The sequence below is a fragment of the Ammospiza nelsoni genome, chromosome 7, assembly GCF_027579445.1.
Source record: "Ammospiza nelsoni isolate bAmmNel1 chromosome 7, bAmmNel1.pri, whole genome shotgun sequence".
Taxonomy (NCBI): Eukaryota; Metazoa; Chordata; class Aves; order Passeriformes; family Passerellidae; genus Ammospiza; species Ammospiza nelsoni.
Window position 1 is genome coordinate 19933826 of NC_080639.1, and position 25441 is coordinate 19959266.

Sequence of the window (25441 nt, forward strand, 5' to 3'; positions counted from 1 at the left end):
CGCTTCCGCCCGCCCAAACCCGGCGGGGAGCCAATGGCTGCCCCGTGCGGCGCGCGCAGCCCGGGCGCATGCTCAGCTCTGCCTCCAGCCTCGCGCTGGCTCGGGTGCCCGCCCCGCCCCGTCCCCCCTAGACCGCGGGCCGGCCGGCGCGCGTGCGCAGTGGTGCTCGCGTCTCTCACGCGCGGCGGCTCGGCGTCGCTGCCCCGGTGCCGGCGGCCGTGCCCGCATGGAGCGCTCCCCGGGCGGGGCAGCCGCCTGCGAGGGGCCGCCCCCGCTCCTTCCTCACGCACACACCTCGCTGCTCATTGCTGCAGTTCCGATTTGGCCGAGCAAACAACCGGAGCTTTGTCATTAGCAAAACACTAAAACGCTCAATGCTAAACCGCTTGCTGCAGCTACGGCGGGAAGGAGCGTGGGGATTTCTGCCGTTTTCTTTCAAAGGCCTGGCTTTTGATGCACTTTGGTACTTGCTATGCTGGTTTGGCTTGGGGCAGAATTACTTTCCACAGTGGCTTGTGTGGGGGTAGTGAGTTGGTCTTTGAGGGTCCCTTCCAACTCAGCTTATTCTGTGATTCTGTGATTTGTGCTGAACACAGCATGGATAACAGAGAGATGTTTTTGTTATTGCTGAGCAGGGCTTTCACAGAGCCAAGGCATTTGCTGCTTTTTGTACTGCCGTGCTGGTAAGGATATTGGGGCTGAATGAAAGATTGGGAAGAGACACAGCTGGGAGAGGTGTCCCCAAGTGACAAAGGGATATTTTTAACCAGATGGCATCATGCTCAGTATATAAGGAGGAGAAGAAGGAAGAAGGGAGGGGATGTTTAGGGTGATGATGTTTGTCTTCCCAGGTGACTACAGGTGATGAAGCCCTGCGCTCCTGCCGATGGCTGAACACCTTCCTACCGATGGGAAGCAGTGAATTGATTCCTTTTTTTGCTTTGCTTGTATGCGTGGCTTTTGCTTTTCCTATTAAACAGTTTGTATCTCAACCCACGAGCTTTCTACTTTTTACCCTTCCAATTCTTTCACCAGTCCTGCTGCTGGGGGAACAGGGTGACTGTGTAGGCCTTGGCTGCTGGCTAGGGTTAAACCATGACACTTTCAGCTAGCATGTATATATATGGATTTGTTGAACAAGATGCTTGGGTGGTCAGATGCTTATCAAATAGGCAGATTTCTAGCAAAACTGCTGTCAGCTGGGACATAGGTATATATGTAGTATATGAACTCTAAGTTATATGCAGAAAGTTTTTGTTGACATGTAACTAAAAAAAGTTGTTTACCAGAGAAAAGTTGTTTTAAACTTAAGTGAGTCATTGTTTCATGACCACCATTATAAGCTACCAGTTCCAGTATTGTATTTTAATATCTCACTGTATTATTTGAGGAGTACCAGACTCTGCCCTTTTTGTGTTTTCCAGTGACATCTAATAAAGGACACTTTGTTGGGCCCTTGAAATAGCACAGCAAGACAAAATACGCAGTATTATTTAAGTCAGGTTTTATAAGCACTGTGATTGAACTGCTGGAATAAAGTATAAACCTTCCCTTTCTTAAGGCTTTGGCCTGCATGCCTTTCATTTTGAAGTATAAAGCATATACGTGCTCTGCTGATAAAGGATTATAAGACCCTGTCAGAAGTTGCTGAGTTCCAGCCAGATTTTGGGCCTCAGGTTCTATGTTTGAAATACGGAGCTACAGCCGATTTGCAGCCAAGCTGCCAGAATTTCAGGCTGTGAACAGTTTCGGCACTTGAAACAACAGGTACACTCACCTCTGCTGAGCCTCAGGGGCACGGCTGCATGTCTTGCGCCACAAATGAGACTGAGCAGCATTTAAAGCGGCTCCGTTTGCACTGTGGAGGTGCCACCAGCACCCCGCCAAGGACCCACACCGTGCGGCCCCCGCCTGGGCACCCGGCGGGGCGGGGCGGGGCGGGGCGGGGCAGGGCAGGGCGCTCTCCCACAGCGCTGCGCTGAGGCGGCGGCTGCTGCGGCGGCGCGGCGGGCGGCGGGCTGGCTCCTCCTCCTCGGCGAGCGCAGCATGGCGGTCAAGGTGACTCTCCCGCTCCGCCGCTGGTGGCAGGAGGAGCCGGGCGGATCCCGCGCGGGGCCGGGGGCAGGCGGGCGGCGGGAGGAGGCGGCCGCTGCCGCCGCTACTGCGGGATTGCCGCGGGGGCCGGGGAACGGCGCCGCGGGGGCGGCGATGGCGGGGCGGCCCCAGAGGAGCGGCAGCGCAGCCCGCGCTGCCTCCGCCTGCCGAAGTGCCCCGATGGGCGCGGGCCGGGGTCCCCGGGGCGGCGGTGGCGGTGGTGCTCGTTCTGTGGGGCCGGGGCGCCGCCCCGCTCGCAGGCAGCCCGGCGCTGGGAGCTGTCACCGGCGCGGAGCCCGGTGCCGTCCCGCGGCAGCGCGGGCATGGCTCAGCCTGGGCCTGTGGGTCTGACAGGGACCCCGGCTTGCCGCCCGCGGCCGGCGCGGCCGGTTTGTCTGCGCTCTGACAGCAGCCCGGCTAAGCGAAGCATTTATTTGCTTGTGTTTACAGGTGCATTCAACCAAAAGAGCAGATCCTGCTGAACTACGAAATATTTTTTTGCAGGTAAAAAGATCTAATGTTGTTTGAGTGTCAGACTTCGGTGTTTTGCCATTTCAGCAGTTTGCCATGGCATCAAACTCATGTCGTGCTGGTGGAACACTTAGAAGTTCACTTTGCGGGCTTAGCGTGTTGACGGGGGTGTCAGGCATTGAGGAGAAACTGCTGCTGGCACAAAGTGTGATACCATTTCCAAATTATAATACTAAATAAATTCCTGAACTATTTTCTTATTTTCTACAAAGCAAATAATTATAAGGAAGTACTGCTGTTTTTTTTAAATACACCTTTGCAGAATCCAAAACAATTCCTCTTCCATGACTGTATGCTTTGTCCTTGGGGTTTATATGTGTTCGTACAAATGGTTGGACCACTGGCAATGTTTTTAGAACTTAAAATTGATTTCTCAAGATTTATATATTTTGTAATATTATCCCTTGCAGGGCCTTAGAATTAGCACATATAAATAATAGTATGAAAGTTTCTCCACTCTCTTAGTTTCAGTAAAGCATGATCAGAAAGGAAAATCCAGTCAATCCTAAAACTTTATTGAGAAGGTTTGAATCAGTCATATGGAATAATAAAAAGAACAAGAACTGTTTTTTAGGTCCATAATAGGACTACCAGTATTTCAAAAGTACTAAAATATGTTTTTTCCCCCTAATGTTAAGTGTTACACAGTATATTCATTACGCTTTTCTCTATTTAAAAATGTAGGAGTATAAAATTAGAGCTAATACTGTAAATAATGAAGTCTGTTATTTAACTATTTATATATATCTTCTGGTTCTACTATACCATCTAGCAATTTCTATATATGATAAGTAGAGAGAGCTTTTTGCCTGAGAGAGGAGTTATATCCCAGCCATAATTTTGGTGGCCTTTTCTTCTGCATACTGGATTACACTGTGACTTTGCTGGAGTGCAAACACTTAGAATGCTGGCATCAAACTGTGGAAGCTCAACATTTAGTTTCTAGTAAAAGATACTCCAACACAGGCTCATTTTTGATTGACATGGCATTCAGCTTTTGTAGATAAAGATTACACTAGAGTATGTTAAAAAAACTACCAACAAAAAAATATATATTAATAGAGTATAAAAATGTGATTCTAGAACATCTTTTTCCAACTTTTCGCAAAATGCTTTTGCACATTTGAATGAAGAAAAGTGAAATGAGGTGTCAAAACATTATTCAGTTGTAAATGTGCAGTCTTTATGATTCTTGACATCCAGTCACTAGAAGTTCTTGCTTCTGGAAATAAGCAATTGAAATTCTTGATAGTGGTCATACAGACAGCAGCAGAGAGGAAGAACGTTGTACCACTGGCTGTTGAAATTTTCTTCCTGACAGTATATGTTTTATTGACCTAAAAAGCAGACAGTATGCTTAAAAAATGGCTTTTTGCTCTTCCCCATGTCTGTGTTGTTTTCTTCAAAGAAACATGCAAATGAAGTTGTGGATTGTTTGATAGTCTGAGGAATGAAAAATATGAAGCACTCCTCCCTATCTTTGAGTATCTGAGATTTTGCAGTAAAAAAGAAGCTTAGAAAAAAGTTTGCATTTCTTCTGCATTGTTGAGTTTGAAATTGTGGGCTTCTTTGATGCTTAGAAATCGAACTTAGTTGCAGGCTTTAAAATAAAAGAGAATTCTTTTCAAGACTAAGTTGTGGAAGGTCTTGTTATGAAATATTGCAAGTGTTTAGGGGTCAGATACGTTGTGCTCCTTGCTGGAAGTGCTGGGCTCTTCTGTGAACTTCAGCTAAAGGTCGTGCATTCCTTCCTAAATTTGGCTTCCCTTGGAAATGGTTAGAAGGGAAGATGTGAGCTCTAGGCCTCGTCACCATCCACCTTAATCATAGAGAGTCTGCTTAAATTTCCTTCTGTTCATGCATGTCTTCTAATGTGGTATGTGCCCTCTGCCATGCAGTTTACCTTGTACCTTCCTCTTCAGAACTTCTGGAGTGTGCTGTCTGCTTCTTCTACCTGTTTTAAGCGATTAAAAAGATAAAGGATGATTTGCATTTAAAAGATTTGTCATTTCTCTTAATCCTGTAACTATGAAATGCAGGCATTGAAATTTCATGTCTGTGCGCCATCAAATAAGTCACCTCTCAGGTGTTTGCTAGCCAAAGACTTCAGTAACAACTGTAAATGAAGAAATTTGCTAACAAATTATCACAGAAGGATGAAAGAGTTGGGTGAAAAAACAGTTATCAGATTTCTTAGCGAACCTTCCTTATTTTTCTTAAACAAGTCAGCCTTTGTAAAATATTGTTGAATTATTCCCTGCCTGTTGAATTCAAGTGTAACCTGTTCAAGCAACGTAGGGAAGGAAACAAAAAAAAATTTCCAAAACATTGTTTCTGAAAGTGTGGTGCTACATAACACCAACTTGTAAACTAGAGTAGGGGGTTTGTATGTTTGTCTTATGTGAGGATGTTTTAAAAGCACTTCATCAAGTGCTTACCTGAGGCAATCTATAAAGGTATACTAAGAAGTTTGTGTTACAAACTAGCAGAGTTCAAGACTGAGAAGAACAAAGATTTAATTGATATGTGTTATACTCAAATTAAGCTATAATTTAAAATTGCCTTTTTTTGGCTAAAAGATTCTTGATGTAAGTTATATGGTGCAAACATAGGACTGATGTATTTCCATGCTTAGCCACTTTGTCAGGCCTTAATTTATTGACTTTCTGCCAAACTCTTCCAAAATGCCATGACCTTCTCATATGGAGTTCAATGTATCTGTCAGTTAATTATTTTTGTCTCAATATTTTTTAACAAAACTTCCCCCAAACAGTTTTTATCGTGGAAAGTATTATTATAAATTATTATTCATGATAAACTCAGAGAAATTGGTGTCTGGAGAAAAAAAGATGGTGTTTAGATTGTGACTGTCTTTGATACGCACTCTACTGTCAGCTGACTTCAGTGATTCTTGAAGATATGCTCCATACTCTGCATGTCTGATGGGCCTTCAAACATAACGTTTTCTTTGGATTTCATGTCTTGCAGCAGAATTGTGCTTCATAAGGTGTTTTTCAGTCACTTGTGTGGATGGCTGAGAAGAGAACCTTTCAGAGTTGATTCAAGGAAGCCACAGTTTCCTTGCGCTGTCATATTGGCAGCAGTGCTCAATTAGGGGATTCCTGTCCACTGCTTTGTGTTCCTGTTTTAGTGGAAATACTCTATTTTAATTCTCCTTAGATTCAGTAATGTGGTTTACAGTGCTGTCTTGCAAACAGCTATCATCACAGCTGTAGGGTGGAAGAGTAAAAGGTGATGAGGTGATGTGAGGGGCTGATATTGTGGAAGAGATACACGAGATGCTTAAGCAATCACTGACTCTGTGTGTGAATTTTTCCTTAAAAACATTACTTTCAGGATAAAAATGAATCTGAACATTTATTTCTCACAAAAAGAGAAAATGAATAATTTATGTTTTCCAAAATATAGTAAATATCAGGAGCAATTATTCAGAAGATATCTGCTACTAGAAATGATGTACTGTCTATTCAGTGTAGCTGCAAATGGAATGCTGTACCATGGTTGTAATTTTTGTAAGTTTTCACAATTACTTGACAGTTTCTGAAATATGTTTTTTTTTTTTAATTAGAAGATACTGGTTCACAAATAATAAGCATCTAAATGGATTAATTTTTGCTTGTGTGGCTTTGGTTTTTTATTTTTACTCTAGTATGCAAGTGTTGAGAAGGATGGGGAGCATTACATGACCCCCGAGGATTTTGTGCAGAAATACCTAGGACTTCATACAGATCCACATCACAATCCCAAAACAGTGCAGCTGTTGGCTGGAGTGGCAGATCAAACTAAGGATGGGTGAGAATTTTGCTTTCCATTTGAAACTTGCATTTTTAATGTTGAATGCATGAGTTTGATAACTTCATCTTCTAAAATATATTATTGATTTTATTACACTTTATACTTATTTAAATGAGAAGATTTTTTTCACAAGTACAATAGACTATAAATTTGTGAAAACTGAGAAAAAAATTACAGTGTTTAACATGGATTTTTTAAAGCTGAGATTTATTTTGAGGATATTTTGTTAAATTCTACAAAAGCTGAGGAAGTTGAACAGCAGGTAAGGTAAGTGTAGTACAGTTGCCGTAGAAGAGTTCTTTTCTATATGTCCACATCCATCATCAGGTACTATGTAGAGTCTTCAGTAATTAAACACAAAAATAGGGAAGAGCTTTCTTATTTCTGTAGTGTGCAATTCAAATCCAACCACTGCAGTAGTTTTAAAAGGCTGACTATTAGAAAAGAGACACTAGTGACTTGATGGAGGAAGAAGTTGTTTGCCTAATGAAGATCAGGTCACACCACATGAAGTTTTTCCAACTCTGCTTATAGATGCTCCTGCTTGCTTTTAGGCAGTTCCCTGAAACCACTGTACAAAATGCCTGCTCTGCTGAGGTAGTGCCCTCTAACTCATTTGTCTTCCAAGGAGCCTTTTCTTTTGCTGTGTATATTCTGGTTTTGGCCTTGGACTGTAGTAGGAGGCCCAGACATTGTTAACATAAAGTGAGAAGGTTAAGATGGATCAGAGAAGAGGTCAGGAATGCAGAAGTGAATGGTTATTTTGTTGAGAAGAAAATGCCATTAAAATAGTAGACAATGCATTTGTAAATATGTAAATATAACTTATTTTTAATTGAAATCTCCTTCACTTCCTGGGTTACTTAAATTTTGTTTTCATGCATTCTGCTATAGAACATTTTATTAGTTTGCTTAGTATCCTGATCAGTTTGCACAGTATCTGTGCAATGGAAATGAAATTGTATGTGCCGAATACTTCTTACCCTAAATGACAAAAATAGGATTTCTGGTTTGATGTAATGCTCTATGATTTTTCTTTTCATAGGGCTGCAGCACTTTGATAATATATTTGATTATACCTATATTAGATAAATGTTAGTAACCTGTCTCTGTTTCCAATACATGGCTTCAGTTTGTTGCTTTATTATGGATTGAGAAGGTAATTTTGTATGTATCTGTTCAAAATAGTTTAATTGATAAAGTAAACCAACATGCTTAGCATATTGTTTCTCTGAAAGCTGTTGGTTATCTTTTGTGGTGTGCAGTTCTTCAGAAGATATCTTTTAGGGCCTTTCTTACAGTAGGTAATCAGTTTGTTTTAGTGCTAGAACAGAACTTTTAGATATTGCTTTTTGTTACTTTCCCTGTAAATAAGATTTTGTTGTTGTTGTTTTTGTTTATTGCTTTAAAAAAAAAATTGGGTAGTATTTGAAGTGAGATAATCAAGTATGGGTAAGTGCTTTGCCACCTTCTTCATGGGAAGAGTGGCATTTTTACTTTGCACTGCTATATAGTTCAAAGTGTAAAATGTTTATCTGTTTGAATACTTGTCTGAGACTTTTTTCCTAAAGGTTTTAATCTATATTCAATCTATATTTCATGTGAAGAATTTGTTAGAGCCCCATTATCAACATCAGTTTTTTTTTACATTCTTTCATTTGTAATGAGCTATAATAGATCGAAATCCAGACTCTAATGGCATTAATAGCTATTGTAGTCTTAAACTGAATTCTGGGATGCATTGCATCTTTCTGAGGACTGACTTTATGAAGTCCAAGAACATAGCTGTAGTCCTGTTCTGTATATATATTTTTACATTAAATGACAGCCCAATGTCATGCAGCAAGTCATTGAGAGGCTTTGGGTTCTGTTACAAAATTTCATTCCTATATCTGCTATCATGTTCTCTTAGCCTTGCTTGCCCTTGAAATAAATACTCAAGAGTGTTGATGGTGGTTGCTTCTGTTGTTAATATTTTTTTATTTCTTTTAGGTTTAAGTTTGGCACTTTACAGAAACAACACATTTTGGAACTGGCTCTCTGTAGGCATGCGTTTAAAAAAAAGTTGTTTTACTTTTTTTCTCATGGTAACTTGATCCTTACTTAACTGTTCCAGAGCACTATTGCTTTCTCCTAATACTGCTGTACAAGACTGGTTTGCTTTAGTGGAGCTCATTAAGGTAGTTCTTAAAACAGCTGACTGTTCATTTCCAAAATGTTTATTCCTCATTGTTACAAATGCATGTTCTTCGAAATTTATGAGACATCCTCTAAATTAGAATTTGCTTTAAACTTGCCTGTTATCTATTTAGCACAATAGGATTTCACTGATGCTGAAAGCCCTCCTGTATCTCCAGACTGCAGGCACTGGTTTTAGGATAGGATAAATACCTTCTCTGAAGAATATACTTACACATATATATGTGCTAAAACCAGCTAAAATATTTTGATCCCTCTTCAGACCTACAGAATTTCACAGTAGTAATTCACAATTCTTCATTTTAACTGCTTGTTTCTGGATACTGTTTTTATCAGTATATCATTCTTCAATCTGGAAATGTGTTCGTAAATGAAGTCCCCAAGATAATGTTGATATTTCACCTAATGAAGAGTCACAACAGAGCTATACATAATGTCTGAAAAGTTGTGTTGTATGGGGAAAAATTAGGAAAGACTTGTAGAAAAAAGGAAAGAGAAGAATTGCAAACACAAGGGTTATTACTTTGTGTGCTTTTGAAGGGTAGAAGTACAGAAGAACTCAGAGGAAAAGATTTTTTTTTTAAATGTTACAGATAAAACGAAAGGTGAGTGATTTGATATTGTTATGGACTCCGTAATGCAGTGGGTTCACTGGATGATGCTTGAGTAGTGATTGGGTGGGAAGCTTCACCATGCTGCTTAATCAGCTCCTGTTATTCTGCCCTGGTGGCTAATGGAGGATCACAGAGGCTGTCCCTGCTCCTAGGCATTGCGGGTTGAGTATGTGCAATGGAAATTGAAGGTTCTATCTCCTCTGGCTCTAGGCACTGTTATAGTGAGACTGCTAAAGATGTCTTCTTTCAGGTTCAGGCTTCTCTGAGTGCATTCTACAGAGATCAGCACTTGATTTTTTTCAGTTATAAAGCTTCCTGGTTAAGAGTTAATTTGTGTGTCAACTTTATGCATGTATCTGAGATATATTTTGAAATGATAGTATTTACAATTATTTTAAAGGAACATTTGTTTCTTTGACACTAACCCTTTATTTATCAAGATCATCCTTTGGATGAAATTGACTTTGCATGTGAAGAGCCATTCTCATATCTCTGATTTTTCTGGCTAAAATGTGGTAAATATGATCATTTTGTATTCTTCCTGTCTTTGGTGTACTGTGCATATATACAAGAGTGTTGACATATTTAGCCTTTTTAAAGTATCTCAATTCTGCTTCATGTGTACTTAGAGAAAGACTAGATATAGTAATGAATAGTGTGAATATTGTGATTTTTCTTCTCTTTTTTTTTTCCTGTGGGGAGCAGACTTTGTACTTGTCTCTTTAGCAGTAAGCAGTAGTGTTTGAAGTAATCACTATGAGCTAATGATCTCATATGATGAGTACTAAGTTGAGATCAATTATATACATTTTCTAGGAAAATTTCTTGGAAACAGTGATATTCTCAGCTTTAACAGCATTTACTGATATATAGGAAATTTTTTGTTAAATATAAAAGATGTAATTAAAATTCTTACTTACATTGATTATTTCATGCTAAAATATATATCCTGTCATTTATCCCATATTTTCTTGTGCCAGCATTATCCTTTATCTGTGCTTAGCTTCATGTTTATTTTTCTGCAGCAGTTCATACATGCAGCATTAGGATGCCTTCTGAAGGGTTTTTTTTTTTGTGTTAGTCAGAATAAGCAGAGTTCCTCTAGAAAAGTTACTGATCTAATAAGATATCTATGCATACATTCGAGTCTGAGTTTGTGGTGACCACAAGGACCTGGATTTGTGTGTGCAGCCTGGGTTGTGCACAGTGACTGTCTCGCACACACAGCTCAGAATCCTGTGAGCTGCTGTGACACTCAGATCCTTCCCTGCCTTGTGCTGTCTGTCCTTGAGCCCAGATGTTTTATGTTTGGCCCTGAATTCATGACTTGTGGTTCATGTTATTTTTGGAGTGTATTTTTTTTTCCATATGCATAGTAAAGTGTAATTTTTTCTGAACCTGTTTGTTTTTTATGAATGTTATGTTTTGTTTTAAGAAAATGAATGTTTTATAGTGTATTCCTGTACTTGCATTACAGTATCTTTTCTCAGTGGAAATACATATGTAGCATTAGAATGACAGACCTGTAAATTTCATGTTGTTAGGATTTTTTTGGTGTTTTTATGTCTTAATTTTCAGGCACTGGTTACATTTATAATTCAAAAGTAATAACTTGTTGGTGTTCCAGGAGAATTCACTGGCTTCGTAGAGGAAGTTGCATAATGTTAACTGCTTAAATATAACATACTTTTCAGTCTCTAGAGTGTTAATTATCTTTCTTTAATTTATTTAAATTTTTATTTGGATTACACTGTTTTCTAGAGTATCAAATGTAAATTATCATTGGTATTATGAACAATTAAAAAATCATTATAACTTTTCTGTTTTCCTTTCTAGGTTAATTTCCTTCCAAGAATTTTTGGCATTTGAATCTGTTTTGTGTACTCCAGATGCAATATTCATTGTTGCTTTTCAGTTATTTGACAGGAATGGCAATGGAGAAGTAACATTTGGTAAGAATATCTAAAGAAAAACAGTTTTAAGAATCTGATTATAATAGTGTCTATCATAATAGTGGTTCATGAGCACAGGTGCATAGAAATGCATTTTGTGCAGTACTCTACTGTTTTTCTAAGATTCTGCATGAGTAGAACTTTTTTTTCCTCTCTCAGTTCTAGCCTGAGAAGTACACAGAGACAAAATATGTTTTTCTCTGTCTTCTTGAATCAAGATTTTTAATTTTCCTGAAGTAGTAAATAAATACAGTGATGTTCAGTGTCGTCCTAAGTAAAATTCTGTGTCCTGGACTTCAAACTACTTCAGCCATGAGGGAGTTTTAAGATATGTTCTGGATCTTCACATGTTTCTGAATAATTGTCATTTCATACAGTAAGAACTCAATATAGAAATTTAGGAGGTCAATTATTTGATTTCCTGTTCCTTTTCTTGAGGAGCAAATCTTACTTTAATGTTATGAATGTAACTTACAACTTGATTATATGTTTGCAAAATTAGGAAGAAAATTTGGCCTTTGGTTTTGTTACCTAATCACATAAGTTAGTAATTAGACCAAAGTCTTGAAGCTGACTATACTGCTTTGTGATACTGCTAAATAGCTGTTATTAACATTGCAGTTTAAGGAGGACTAGGCTTTATTTTTAAAACTTCGTGTTTATGAAAATTAGATAAATCAATGGTAAGAATTTTAATAAAATGGAATGAGAATTAAATGTTATTTCTATCTAAAAAAATAAAGCACTCAATAAAGAAAATGCAAACTATGTTTGGATTTGTAACCACTTGCTGTTTGTACTATTTCATTATTATGAAAATTGATGTACCTTGTTGGGAAAAAAAAAGCAAAGGTCTTTTTATGGAAACAAATTGTTTGACTTATGGTGCCTGTTAAATTACATCATTAGTTGAAGAGTCAGATACTAAGCAGTTCAGATGCACAACATCTTGAAAAGAAAATGTTTTAGAATTTAAATAAAGGTGAAGTCTGTAAAAGCAGTCATTAGGAATTGGACAAACTACTACAATCAGTGTGACCATGTTAACGATGGTTTATTTAATAATCTTACAAAATGGGGGTTTGAACATGGTAGCTCTCATGAGAACACTTGAAATATCTGATTCTATAATTGAGCATAAGCTATTTCAGATGGTATACAAATTTCTCAGTTAGACTGAGAATTGATATTTTTATATAATTAAAGTCTGAAAGAAAACACAAATGAGAAATTGTAAAACAGAAGAAACCACCAATTTACTTTATCTTCCTTTCTGATTTTTTTGTAAGGCTGATAAATCTTGAAAGGAAAATTCTTGAGGGAATTTTAAATTTACTGTTGGTTTCTTGGATGTTTTTTACAAAATTAATTATACTGCAATTATTACTATATTTAACATTATGTTGGTAAGATGACATATGGTAAGCTGACATATTTTTTGTGCTGCAGTTCCCACATTTACTGCTGCTTTTTTGTCTTTCTTTGTTTGCTTGTAACATGGTCTACTTACTTCTACTTCATACATGTATCATACATATTAATACAGCTGTGAAAAATGTGAATGATGATCTGTGACATCTTCAGACTATGGTAACACTGCAGTCCATTTCCAAGTCAGTCGTATGGCAGTTTTATAGATGAGACCTGCACCCTTTCATTTTCATACCACCTAAACATAAAGGCACAGAGTTTAGTTAATGTAAAAACAGAACACTATAGAAACATAAATTTTAAAGTTGAAGTTTTAAATCATTGGAAATATACTGAAATGGAGTAGGTTCAGCCAGTAATTGGTGTGAGACTCACTCTCAGACAAGTCAAGTTGTTTATAGACTGTGTAAGGTACCCAGTCTACAGGTAAAATGAGTTAGTTATGACAGCAAACACAAGTCAAGACTTTCTAGCTCAGATGAAATACTCTGTGGACGTGATTGCATTGATGCCAAAGCTGTCTCAAACCAGTAAGTCTTGCCAGAAGCAGCATGGATTTGCTGAGGTTTTTCTGCATTGTGCATCCAAAGCAAGGGACAGAATCAACTTGCCTCGGTCTAGTTACTAGAACGAGCATTGGCCTTGTGTGAGATAACATGTTCTCAAAAAATACTCTCATCTACTCAAATTTTCAGTGATCTGGGAGAAGTTAAGTGTGCTTGTTGAATTTTAGGGCTGTCTCTGTTTTCGGAAGCAAACTGCTCTAGTTGGGTTCGCTTCTGTGTAGGATTTATTTACTGACATGATTTTGAACCATTCTCAAGCACTTCAGCATTTTACAGTCCTCTTGAGCCTGAGTCTGCTCCTTGTCTCTTAAAATACTTAGCTTCCAGCTCTCCAGTGATTCAAGTATTAATTGTGTCACAGAAGAACTGTCTTAGAAGAAGACTTTAGAAGCTATTTTGTAGAAATACTTTTATGCTGAGTTAATCAATGTCTTTGTCTGCCATGTCATGTGTTGAAACAGGAAGCCTTCTATCACTTTAATGTCATCTACTGTTTTCTTACTGCTTTGGGACACTTTTCCAGGAGCTTTGGACATCCAGAAATCCTATATGAATGGCTGCCATAAATGTGTAGTTGGTATTGTGCGACATTTGTTAGCTAGGTCCAGTGCAAGGACATGAAACTGGACCTGCTTTACCCGAGCAAACTGCACAGCATGCTCACTATTTTCTACATGTTTCAGCTGCACTGGACTTGCTGTCAGCTTGGTGAATAAAAAGCAGTAAAATGACTGTTTTAGTAACCCATTGATACAAGTGACAGTGTAGTTTAAACAAGTTTTTAATCGTGGAAAAATTGAGAAAAAGCATGTATTTCTAACCAAGTGCTCCTACATCTTCATGAATGCTTCCTAGGTGAATATTTTATGCAAAATGTGTTGCTGCTGAGCCCTTACAATACTGCATTATCCATAAAATAATTAAATGCTAACAGCTAAAGCTGATGAAGACAAGTGATTTTTTTCAGGTTGCTGTCTGCAGTCATAGAAGACTGACAAGCGCTTTGCTCCTTTGATTATGGCATGTATTGACTGTGCTACTTAACATGAGTGAAATATTCAAAAACACTCCATAAAATTAATACTACTGTACTAAGGAATATTATTTTTATTTGTATTCTGTTCAGGTCTTCTGACCTGAATTCAGTTTAAAGCAAACCTGAATATTAAATCTGCTCAAGCTATTTGTTTTTTTTTCTGGTGTTGAAGCAGATAATCTTTACTGTGTTTAAAAGGTGAAGTCTGTGATTATCTGCTAAAATTCTCTGAAAAATAGGTTGTCTAACTGAAAGTAAAAGGATTCTTTGTAGTTTATCTCTGGCACACCATACAGTGATCTGCACTGCATCACTTTTAATTGGAATATACAAGTTCAAGGCATTTTCCAGCTGTTCTTCCTTGTAGAGTCACCACAAAGAAAGCCATTCTCTGATAAACTGGAGAGTTTTGGAGATGCTTTTTCAGTTAAATACACATGCTGGTATGGATAGAAGGATAGAGCTAAAATGTGTTTGTGAGTCTAATGTATTCAGAATTATTTTGGAGATAATTGGAAAATATTTATGGAACTGTATTTAAGCCTTTTAAAAACATCCTGCACTCAAAATCTAATTACAAATATTTTGCCAAGTATAACAGCATCTTCTCCAAAGGCATTGGGGGAGGAAGGCAACCAGATGCCTCATAATGCAACTATGTGAAAATAGTGCAATATTGGTGAACTGAAATAATAACCAGCATTTAATAGTTTCAGAATTTGAGTATACAGGGATACTGAAGTTTTGCCCGGTCTGTTACTTAGACAAGTTTTAATCTGAGAAAGTTCAGGTTTCCCTTAATCAGGACATAGAGTTTGAGAACACTGGAAGAAGATGAGCAAGAGAAAGGAGTTGAACACCTGTTCATGCTTTGCATTATTTCTATGGGTATTATTTCTCAGGGACCAGGGATCACTTCTAGTACTCCTTCATTTCTAAAAGGGCAGCTGGGGTGAAAATGATAGTATTTGTATTTAAACTTAAAAGTTCTGCTTTCAAAAGTTCAAAACTTCAAGTTCTGCTGGCAACCATAAAGACTGTAAATATATTTTAAAATAAACAGAAAAATACTCATGATCACATGACTACAGACATGAGGATATGATGGAAAAATCCATGTTTTCATCAAGTGCTATAAACCAGAGCTGCTGTTTCTTTTTGGCCTCCTGTTCTACTAATTAGTAAGTTGCCTGTTAAGTTGCCTCTAACTAACTACTAGTTCTACTAGTTTTCAAAGTATCTTTTGCTTAACACATGCAGATAATGTTGGAAACATCACTGTTAGGACTTTGTTTTTCCTTTTGTTTTGCGTTGTATGATTTTTTTTCAGGCTTAAACTACAGTTTTGAATGCTTGTGAGCAATGCAGAATGGGAGCCCCTCTTACTGCTACTACTACTAATTTTTTTTTCAAAACCATGGTTAACAAGAGGGAACAGAAAAGGAGAACTTCATTTTAAGATCATATGTATTGACAGCTTTTTATTATGGCTGTCATTCATCTTTCAATGGAATCAGTAATCCTTTTAAAATAAGAGTAGAAATAAAATGTAACTATTTCTAGTTAAGCTTTCTCACATTAATTATTGTATTACATTTGGATTACTTTAATAAGCTGCTCCTGCATCAGGTGCTACAAAAATGTCTTTCTGCCCTGAACTTTGGCTCCTTAATTTATTCCTCAAAGTGAAAATACGCTGATAGCAGAAATAGTGAACAACAGCAACATGTAAATGTTAAAATTTATTATGTACATCAGGCATGAAATATGCACCAATTGGACAATAGATTACTGAGTAGACAGATCTAAGGAAACCCAAAACAACCCTGTTAAACAACAAATCTTTACCATACTTATACTGCTGCTTAAAACTTAACACTTTTATATTTTTTGTCCCTAAGAAGTGTGATTGCTTTTTATCACCAGTATGAGGGAATGGCAAACTCTGTTAACAGGTTGATGGCACTAGAATTGTATGAGCTTTCCACTCTGCTTCTTGGGGAGCTGATAAGTCAAAATAAATAATAGGTACTGCTGCAAGGTTTACTGGGAGTATGGAGCTCATCCCCACAATGGGCCACCAATGAGACCGCATAGTGTTTATAATTTAAAGTATTCTTCCTCCTTATATGAAATTGATTATTGCCTAGGATCTTTGGGGTTCTGTACTGTTTTTCTGAGCCTGATAGGTAACAGTGTTTGATGGAAGTTGAGCCAGTCATGTGTGTGCTGCCTGCAGATAGCTGCTCCAAGCATCTATAATTTGTTTAAAATGATTGGGTGGGGAAATTCTGAAGCAATCTTGTGAGAATGTGTGTCGCCTTGGAGGTAATGTACTAGTACACTAGAGTAGTAGGTTTATTGTTCCTGGGGCTGATGGTAAGTTGAGTATGTCATCAGGCTGCTGACTTGTATGCCTATCTGAGAGGAAAATGCATTACTGTAAGCCTGGAAAGAAAGTTATCAGCTCAGTAGGAAAGAATTCCACTACAGAAAGGTGAGCAAAGAGTAGAAGACATTAGTAAATGAGCAATATGTATTGACAGGGACAATGAATGCGTTCTGTAAAATGTCCTACTAAAATGAAAGGCTTGAAAAATAATTTGCTGTTTGCCCCCTGCAGAATAGCTCCGTTGGAAATTTGAAACACTTGTAGTTTATCTTAATTTAGAAGCATTACTATGTTTTGACTGAGGAAGATGAAAAAAAAACCAAAACAGCAAAGCCAGCATCTGTACCTTAATGTTGCCTGTTTTCTTTTTTGTCAGGGCTTTGCTTCTACTGTGAAAAAAAAAAACTCAAAAATTGGGCATTTATTGATAATTCAGAGTGATGAAAGTGTAGGTGATGATCACATTGTGTATAATTTCTGCAATGTGATTGGCTGTTTGCTGCTTCTCATCACACAAGGTGTTAGCTGTGGTGTTGGCTATTTCCATTAATGTAAAAGAGGAGTCGGCAGAATTGGATTATAAAGGTGTTGTTGATAAGTTGTGAAGAAAGCACCTCTGCTCTTGGGTAGACATAGTAAGTTTTAGCACCTAACAGGAAGTGTTGGAGAATCTCAGGTGGCTTTGGTAAATGGTATTTAATGTTTCCATGGGTTTAACTGGGTCAGTTACTTTGCAGTGGGGGTGGTGAGGCACTGGCACAGGTTTGCCAGAGAAGTTGTGGGTGCCCTATCCCTGGAGTGCTCAGGGTCTGGTTGGATGGAGTTCTGAGCAACCTGGTCTAGTGGAAGGTGACCCTGCCTGTGTCAGAGGGGCTGCAATGAGATCTTTAAGGTTCATTCCATCTTAAAGCATTCTGTGGCTCAGTGGTTTTTCAGAACGAGTGTACAGTTTTGCCTCTGTACCCCAAGTGTTTCATAAACCAAGCCAACATGGAAGTAGTTAAGCATTATATACCAGAGCATATCCTGAGACCCAGACTATTGTAATACAAGCAGAATATACTGAGTGTGAGAGATTGCCTGGAAAAGAGAAATGGGGAAGGCACCTCAGTTTTGAGAGAGGCAGCAAGCTAGTTTGGATACTGTTTATTAAAGCTAGTTAGCCATTTCTGCAATTCATCAAGTATCAATACACTCAAGTATTAAATTTAAATTTATTAATTCATTTAACTATTATTTTTATATGCTGATGAGTCTTGACTTCAGATATTTCGATGAGTAGTTGTAAATGTTTTTATGAAGAAAAAAATTGAGTGTAGGAAATTGATTCTTGTTTTTTTAAGTACTATACAGTTAAATGCTTGAGAGTTGTGAAAACACCAGGGGCTTAAGTCTCACTAGAAACAAGTGAAAAATCTGTTTCAGTGAACATAGATGAATAAGAAAATAAAATTTTTAAAGGAAAAAATGAGGCTTTTTTTACCTTTCTCTAAGGTTAAGAGAAACAATTATCGGAAACGAGTGAAAATAAGATTTAAGTTTTCTGGCTGCACCAGCATGTTCTTTTCTAAGTTTCTGTTGGGGGAGCTCAGTGTGAGTTAGCAGTCAGGTTTACATCCATGTAAGTAGCAGCCACTAAACACCCTGTTTGTGCATTGGTAGCCGAGCCAATAGAGCCAGTGAAGCCTGCCTGTCTTCTGCTCTGTTCACGGTTCATTGCCATTTTTCAGGCTCCATAATGAGCTGCACTGACCTGTTTGTGTTTGTAGTACATGGAGACTCTAGCTTGGCCAGAAGCTGCAGTGAATTAGTGGTAAGTGGGGAATTTAAATGTGCATACCTTGATTCCTTGATCTGCAACTGTGATGAATAAATCTACTGCAAACAGAATTTTCAAAGGAAGTATGGCAAAATAAAATAATTTAGCACTATCTATTTAGTGCTTGCTTTCTTTTTTTCTTAACCCTCACCTTGCACATTGATACTGGTGAGTAGGTTTGAGTAGACAGTTAGAAATGGTCAGAGTAGGTTTTTTTAGGTTTCTTGTTGACTCTAACAAGTCCTTTAGCCTTCCTTGCAGTGGAAGCTGGTTTAAACTGTAGGGTTTTGACTCTTGTATTTGACCTATATGTAAGGGTTAATCACTAGCCATAGTCTGCCCTGGGAAAATGTAATCTCAGTCTAACTGTGAAGGAGGTGATCTAGCCGAGGAATCTGATTTTGTACCTCTTTAGAGACATGTATTCTCGATATTTCCTTTTCTTTTCTCACTGAAAAGACAAAAACATGTAGTAGATTTCCTAGATTTGCACTAGAACTAATAGACTACAGAATTGAAACTATGAATGAATCAAGTAGTCCTTTAGCAAGGAAGCAATACATTTACTTCAAGTACATCGGTCTTGATGGAGTTCTCAAATGATAATTAAGGTTCTTACTGCATTCTGCCTTGCAGAACTGTTTAAATGTATAAAAGGTGCATTATCAGCTAGAATATTTTGTATTTTGTTTTAAATTTTAACTGTGTGCCCCATTTTATTTTGCTGTTAACAGATTCTAGGCTGATAAACCATTTCAGGTACTGTGAGGGAAATTTTGAAAAGTGTTCATGTGTTATGGGTAGATGTCCTGTTATACAGTTCATGTGTTTGATAATCTGCACAAAAAGCAGGCTTGTTTTGCAGCATGGCAATGCTGTGTATGAATAATGCATGCTGTTTTTCAGATGAGGTTTTTGCCTGAATTCAGATAATATGTTTAGCATTGAGATTTCAGTTGTACAGTATACATGTGGACAATTCAATCTGAAATGGCAGGTTTTTTCTTTACTTCATTTAAAGGAGGACATCTCTATCTTCACTTATCTTAAAACATTTTAATAACTGAGACTACCAATTATGTTTTATAGGATTTGATTTTTGTGCTAAGGCCTTATCAAAAGCATCTAATAACGTGCTTTCTGCTGAGTTAATGATATGTTTTAGATGTCATTTCTTATACCTATCTTCAATAGCCATATTCAGACAGTGTGATTGTAATAATCAAGTTTCAATCAAACCATACTTAGTATGACAAATATTGCCTGAGATTGTAGTGCAGGTATTTGTGCTCTTGATAAAGGGCTTAATTTGACTCCTGGCAGAGACAGAGAACCACTATTGATTTTAATATCAGAATGCAAAATCACTTTTATTTGTCATGTATGAGGGAAATTGCTTCTTAATTAAAACTAAATAAAACATGCACTCCATGGTTTTATGCAATAATACAAAAAGTATCATTTGTGTCTCAAATGTGTTCTTTTACAGGTCTGTAAAGGTTTGGTTAGCAATTATTTTTAACAAAGTAAAACACTTCTTAAACAGCTGCTGAAATCATAATTTTTTTGTATTCCTTCTGGAATGTTTGTAGATTTACTGTACCCCAAGGCTCACCTGTTGTTTTTCCCTCCTCAAAGCAAATGTCAAAGAAATCTTTGAACAAACTCTTATTCATCTTCAAATCCCGTTCAACTGGGACTGTGAGTTTATTCGACTGCATTTTGGACATAACAGGAAGAAGCATCTTAACTATTCAGAGTTCACTCAGTTTCTTCAGGTCAGTTATTAACCTTGTTCCAAATCTGGAACTGAAATTCATTTCACTTTTAGCAATACGCTAATACCATTATAAATTTTGAGTTTATTCTGGTAGTGATAATCCTTATCTGATACTAATCCTGACAGCTAATGATGAACTGTTATTTCTCCATACTGGTTTTGTAAGCAGTGTGTACTCATAACTTGAATACCATCCTTTAAAAGAATGGGACAAAACATACTGTTTATGAAAATAACTCTTTTACCGATTATTGTTAAACTGGGTTGAGGGTCTGCTTTTTCTATCATGGTAATTCAATAGCAAAACTAAACTCTACCAGAGAAAGTTAGCATTCTGAATATAGCCAGTTATTATTGACCATTAAAACTACCCTATAAAGGTTTTTGGTTCTGTACCATTTCTTTATTTTTATAAACATTCTAATACTTATCACTTTTTTTCTCTCACTGGCATGCATGCTACCACACACATACTGGGAGTTTGGTCTTAAATGCAGTCAGCTTGCAGGAGGTAAAATCTGATTTCCTGTGATGTTGCTGAACTACCCTTTAGGGATTGGACTTTAAAGAATTTCACTTGTTGAATTGCACTTTGTGCTATGCCAAAAAGTTATAGTTAAAGCATATTATGAACTGAACATTATGCTAGAAGGAAGGAAAGGAAAATATCATCCAAAAAGGATGGAAAAAGAACAAATTAGGAGAAATTTACCTTGTAATTCATGGAAAGGAAGTTCACAGAGTTGCTGGTAATTGCACTGAATTCCATGAATTAACATACAATGACCACCTTGTTATATAACTTAAAATTGCCTGTCTAGTAGATGGGAAGAAAAATAGGTTTTGTACTTCTGAAGCTGCCTTTGATGCAAGAAAAGTTTTGTGTGTATTGTCTTAAAAGTAAGGAGTGATAGAGTGCTTTGACATAATCTGTAATTATTGCAGAAAGTAAAAATATCTCATAGGATCACAGAATATTTTGGGCTGTAAGGGACTTTTAAAAGTCATCTAGTCAATCCCCTTGGAATCTGCAAGGATGTCTTCAACTAGTTGACGTTGCTCAGAGCTCTATTCAACCTGAGCTTGAGTGGTTTTAGGGATGAAACATCTACCACCTTCCTGGGCTACCTGTTCCAGTGTTTTACCACCCTTGTTTAGTTTAGAATCATTACTCCTTGTCCTGTCACAACAGGCCCTACTAAAAAGTCTATCACCATCTTTCTGATAAGCCCCCCGTAAGTACTGAAAGGCTGCAGTAAGGTCTTCCAGGAGCCTTCTGTTTTCTTTTCCTCTCCAGGCCAAGCAGCCCCAGCTCTGAGCTTTTTCTCATAGTGGAGGTGCTCCAGTCCTCTCTCATTTTTATGGCCCTCCTCTGCACATGCTTCCAAGAGCAGAATGATAAAATGTCTGTTCTGGTTTTATGTTTGTGTTTCCAAGATACTGCCATGTAAGATACAGTAGCTTCTTACTGTCATTGTATGATTAAAAAAAAAGGGTTGCAGTAATTTCAGTATGAACACAATTTGGGTATTTTTATCCCTTCTTTTTATATAAGATTGTTTTTCTCTTTTGGTCTAACACCATCTTCTGGGGTTTGGGACTTAAATCGAGTGGGTTTGTTGTACCTTGATCTAGAAAATGTTGTTCATGAGGTTATGAGAGTTGAGAAATTACTGTAAAGGTGATATAAGCTAGATGGTTTGCCCTCTTCTTACTGTCTGTCAGAACATGGTTATTTTTTTAGTGGCTTCTAGAGGTCTGAATGACAGCTGAATGGGCTTTATTGTTTGCTTGAATAGAAGGAAACAACTTTTTCTGGACATAGAATTTACAACTATCGTTATTATCTTGAGGTTAGGTTACCACAGTGATCTTTGTATGAAGGTTTTTACAGTTTGTATGGGAGTTTTAAATTGTCTGAAATGAGTGACCATTTGTGACATTATGGGAGATAGCTGTTTGGGGCAATCTAAATCCATATTATATAATTTTCACTGTCCTCCTGTTTATTTTCAAGTACTTTCCAGTGATTTAGTATATAATAGCCCAGTCATATTTCATCTTGGATATGTAAGAGATCACGTCACTTTGTGTCTTCAAAATCAATATAAGAAGTTTTTCTAGCACTTAAGTATTTAATTAACGAATAGATAGCAGGGAGGACATGGGTATGTGAAGTGCATTTCTTAAATCATTTAGTGAAAGTGCATATTTCTTTACAGTTGAATTGAGGCTTTTCTTTGACAGAGGTATGAATCTGTGGATTAAATCACTATGCAGACTTCTTATTTTAGTTGAGCTGGCCTTGAAGTTGAAACTGTAGTTACACTATTGTCTGTATGCACAGACCTCTTGGAGCATAAGAATATGAAATAAGTGAACATTTTGTGAACAGTGGGTTACAGAATTTGCTTCTAATCTGCTATCTCTGAATATTCATTCTAGGAGCTGCAGTCAGAACATGCAAGACAAGCCTTTGCATTGAAGGACAAAAGTAAAAGTGGTCTGATAACTGGGCTGGACTTCAATGAGATCATGGTTACCATTCGCTCCCATATGCTAACTCCATTTGTGGAAGAAAATTTAGTTTCAGTAAGTGTTAACAAAAAATGCCTTGAATTTAGTGTTTAATAGCTGTGATGTTTGAAAATGGCACAGCTTCCCTCCCACTTTGTCTTCTGTCTGTTTATTACTCACTGCCTCGGTGCTGCAGATTATCAGCTTCATAATAGAGTGGGCAGGGTGAAACATGGCAGCATTCCTTGGCTGCAGTAGTGAAAATGTTGGCAGTCTGGTTTGCATGTTTAAAGTGCTGCTGGAAGCAGTTTGAGTTAGTCTGCTATGCTTTCCACCAGAGCAGCAGGGCAAAGTACTTGGTACAGAAATAATCATAAAATTGTAGAACCATATAGGAACAGACCTTAAAATCATCAAATCCAATGGAAATTATTTAGGACAAAAGCATCCAGTTTTTATATTTGAATATATGACATCTCAGGAGCTGGAGATTACTTAAAATTTTGTCCTTTTATATACTCTTGCATTCTTTTCTTTTTCAGATCAGAGTTTGGAAAATCAGTATGTAGATTCTAGAGATAGAATGGTTACATCCCTGATAGTTTGGCAAGATCTGTAGGTAAAGTAATAACATACAAGTTATACTCTGAAAGTATGTAGTATGAAAATTACATAAGAATGAAATTTATATAGAAGATAAAGTAATAACTTTTATCTTACTATCTTACCTATAAATCTTGCCTTGCCTTACTCATAAGGCATACTCTCTTCTATAAAATTTAGAGTATCTACTAACTTCAGACTTGCTGTAAATGGTCATTGATGTATGTGATGCAAGAAATCACTTAGTGCCTTTATCTAAAGGCGTTTGCATTTGCATGCATTTCTCTTTCAGAAGATTACTTGGTGGCATTTTCAATGTGTCTATCAGATAACTTCAACAATAACCTACTTACATGATTATTTCCTAATTGTTTCCTAGCGTTCAATCTTTACCACAAAAATAGTATCCTGTTTAATAATTCTCCCCTCATGTTTCTATTAAAAATATCTTAAAATTACAGGAATAGAAAGATATATTCAATTCTTTCATAATTTGCTCAAATGAGTGTTTCTGTGATTGTAATAAGATGTAAACGTGCTTAAGGCACTTAACTGTTTTCATTTAATTTTTAAAGGTAGCTGGTGGAACTGTATCACATCAGGTCAGCTTCTCCTTTTTCAATGCCTTTAATGCCCTTTTGAATAACATGGATCTTGTTAGGAAGATATACAGTAATATAGCAGGTACAAGAAGAGATGTTGAAGTCACAAAAGGTAAGATACATTTCCTACAGTTTATTAATGTTTTAATTCTGTCCATTTTGTAATTGGTAATGGACATGGGTTTAAGGTGAGTCAGAAGTCAGTTTATGGCCACTGGGAAAATGTTTTTTTTAACTGTGGGTGATTTTCATCCTCACAGGTTAGTAAGTATTTTCAGTTAGCTCATTAAAGAGAATATTCTGGCAGGAGTTATTGTTTGAATGAGTAACTGCAAGTCAGTATAATACTGAGGATTTTACAGCTCCTTGAAAGAGATGCATTGTTGCTTAGAGATAGGAAGTTACTGGGGAATGTGGTGGACTGGGTTAAGTTTGAAAATCTGAGTGGTTTTATATATAGATGGTGCCAGTTAGTATGTAACAAATCCCTGTGCATGTGAAAGGTTGCTGTATTTCAGTCTTGTCACAGACATAAGCAGAGGGCTTTTGAAGCCATTTTATGGCAGATTTTATCACCAGTTTTACTACCTGTATGGATGGGACCAGCCAAACCATTGTGTGGTAAAAAGCATGCCAAGTTTTCTTCTTTGTTTAGCATATATTCATATGCTCTGCATATTTTTCCCCTAAAGAAAAGCGCAAAAGGGCTGTACTCATCCTCCAAATTGTCCTAACAAATTGCCTAGCAATGTGTTTTGGTACAGATGCATAAATACATCTTGCTTGGATTTGTACAGAGAAAAAAGGCTGCTGTGTTTTCACTGCTCAGACTTGTTAACTGCCACTTGCCAATTATGCCATAAACATATTGTGTAATTTGGCCAGATGAATATCTAAGCTTGGAGTCACTCAGAGCTATGAGAGGAAGAACTCTGGACTTGATGGGAATAGATGAGTCAGTTGCCCTTAAAGCTGTGAATAATGGAGCACTTTTCTGTTATATTCTGTTTTGCAGAAGTTCAGAAGCAAGAATCACAAATTGTAGGTGTTGTTTTATTAAGCTTGCTAATTTGAGGATTTTTGTTATCTTTGGTGAATATTTACCATAAGTCAGAGTTGTGGAGTCAGACATGGTGTGTCTTGGGAAGGCCTGTTTTAGGATAGATGTTCTCCTAAAGATACCTTTTCCCTTTGCGTTATGGATTTTGATTCTTGGTGATAGACTTCATTTTTTTAAAAAGTTATTTGAAAGGATTCAAGAAGGAGATTTGACAAATAGCACAAATGTTATATTTCTCTTTCCCTTTTAAATCCAGAGGAATTTACACACTCTGCAATCCACTTTGGACAAATTACACCGCTGGAAATAGATATTCTCTACCAACTTACAGACTTATACAGTGTTACTGGGTAACATAATAATGAATTTTATCATTTTGCAATCATGATTTTTATGTTCTCTGTGTCACCTCTTACTTTTGTCCTAATT

General features: G+C 37.3%; 1 protein-coding gene across 1 annotated transcript in view; it reads left to right on the forward strand.

Annotated features, from left to right (window-relative positions):
• Positions 1-2007: 2007 nt before the first annotated feature.
• SLC25A12 (solute carrier family 25 member 12) overlaps positions 2008-25441 on the forward strand; it is a 45731-nt gene continuing 22297 nt past the window's right edge. The window contains exons 1-8 of the mRNA XM_059475554.1: positions 2008-2058; positions 2545-2598; positions 6296-6438; positions 11091-11206; positions 20089-20228; positions 22676-22822; positions 23926-24064; positions 25269-25362. Coding sequence (XP_059331537.1) covers positions 2047-2058; positions 2545-2598; positions 6296-6438; positions 11091-11206; positions 20089-20228; positions 22676-22822; positions 23926-24064; positions 25269-25362 — 845 coding nt within the window. The 5' untranslated portion in view covers positions 2008-2046. The remainder of the gene's footprint in view (positions 2059-2544; positions 2599-6295; positions 6439-11090; positions 11207-20088; positions 20229-22675; positions 22823-23925; positions 24065-25268; positions 25363-25441) is intronic.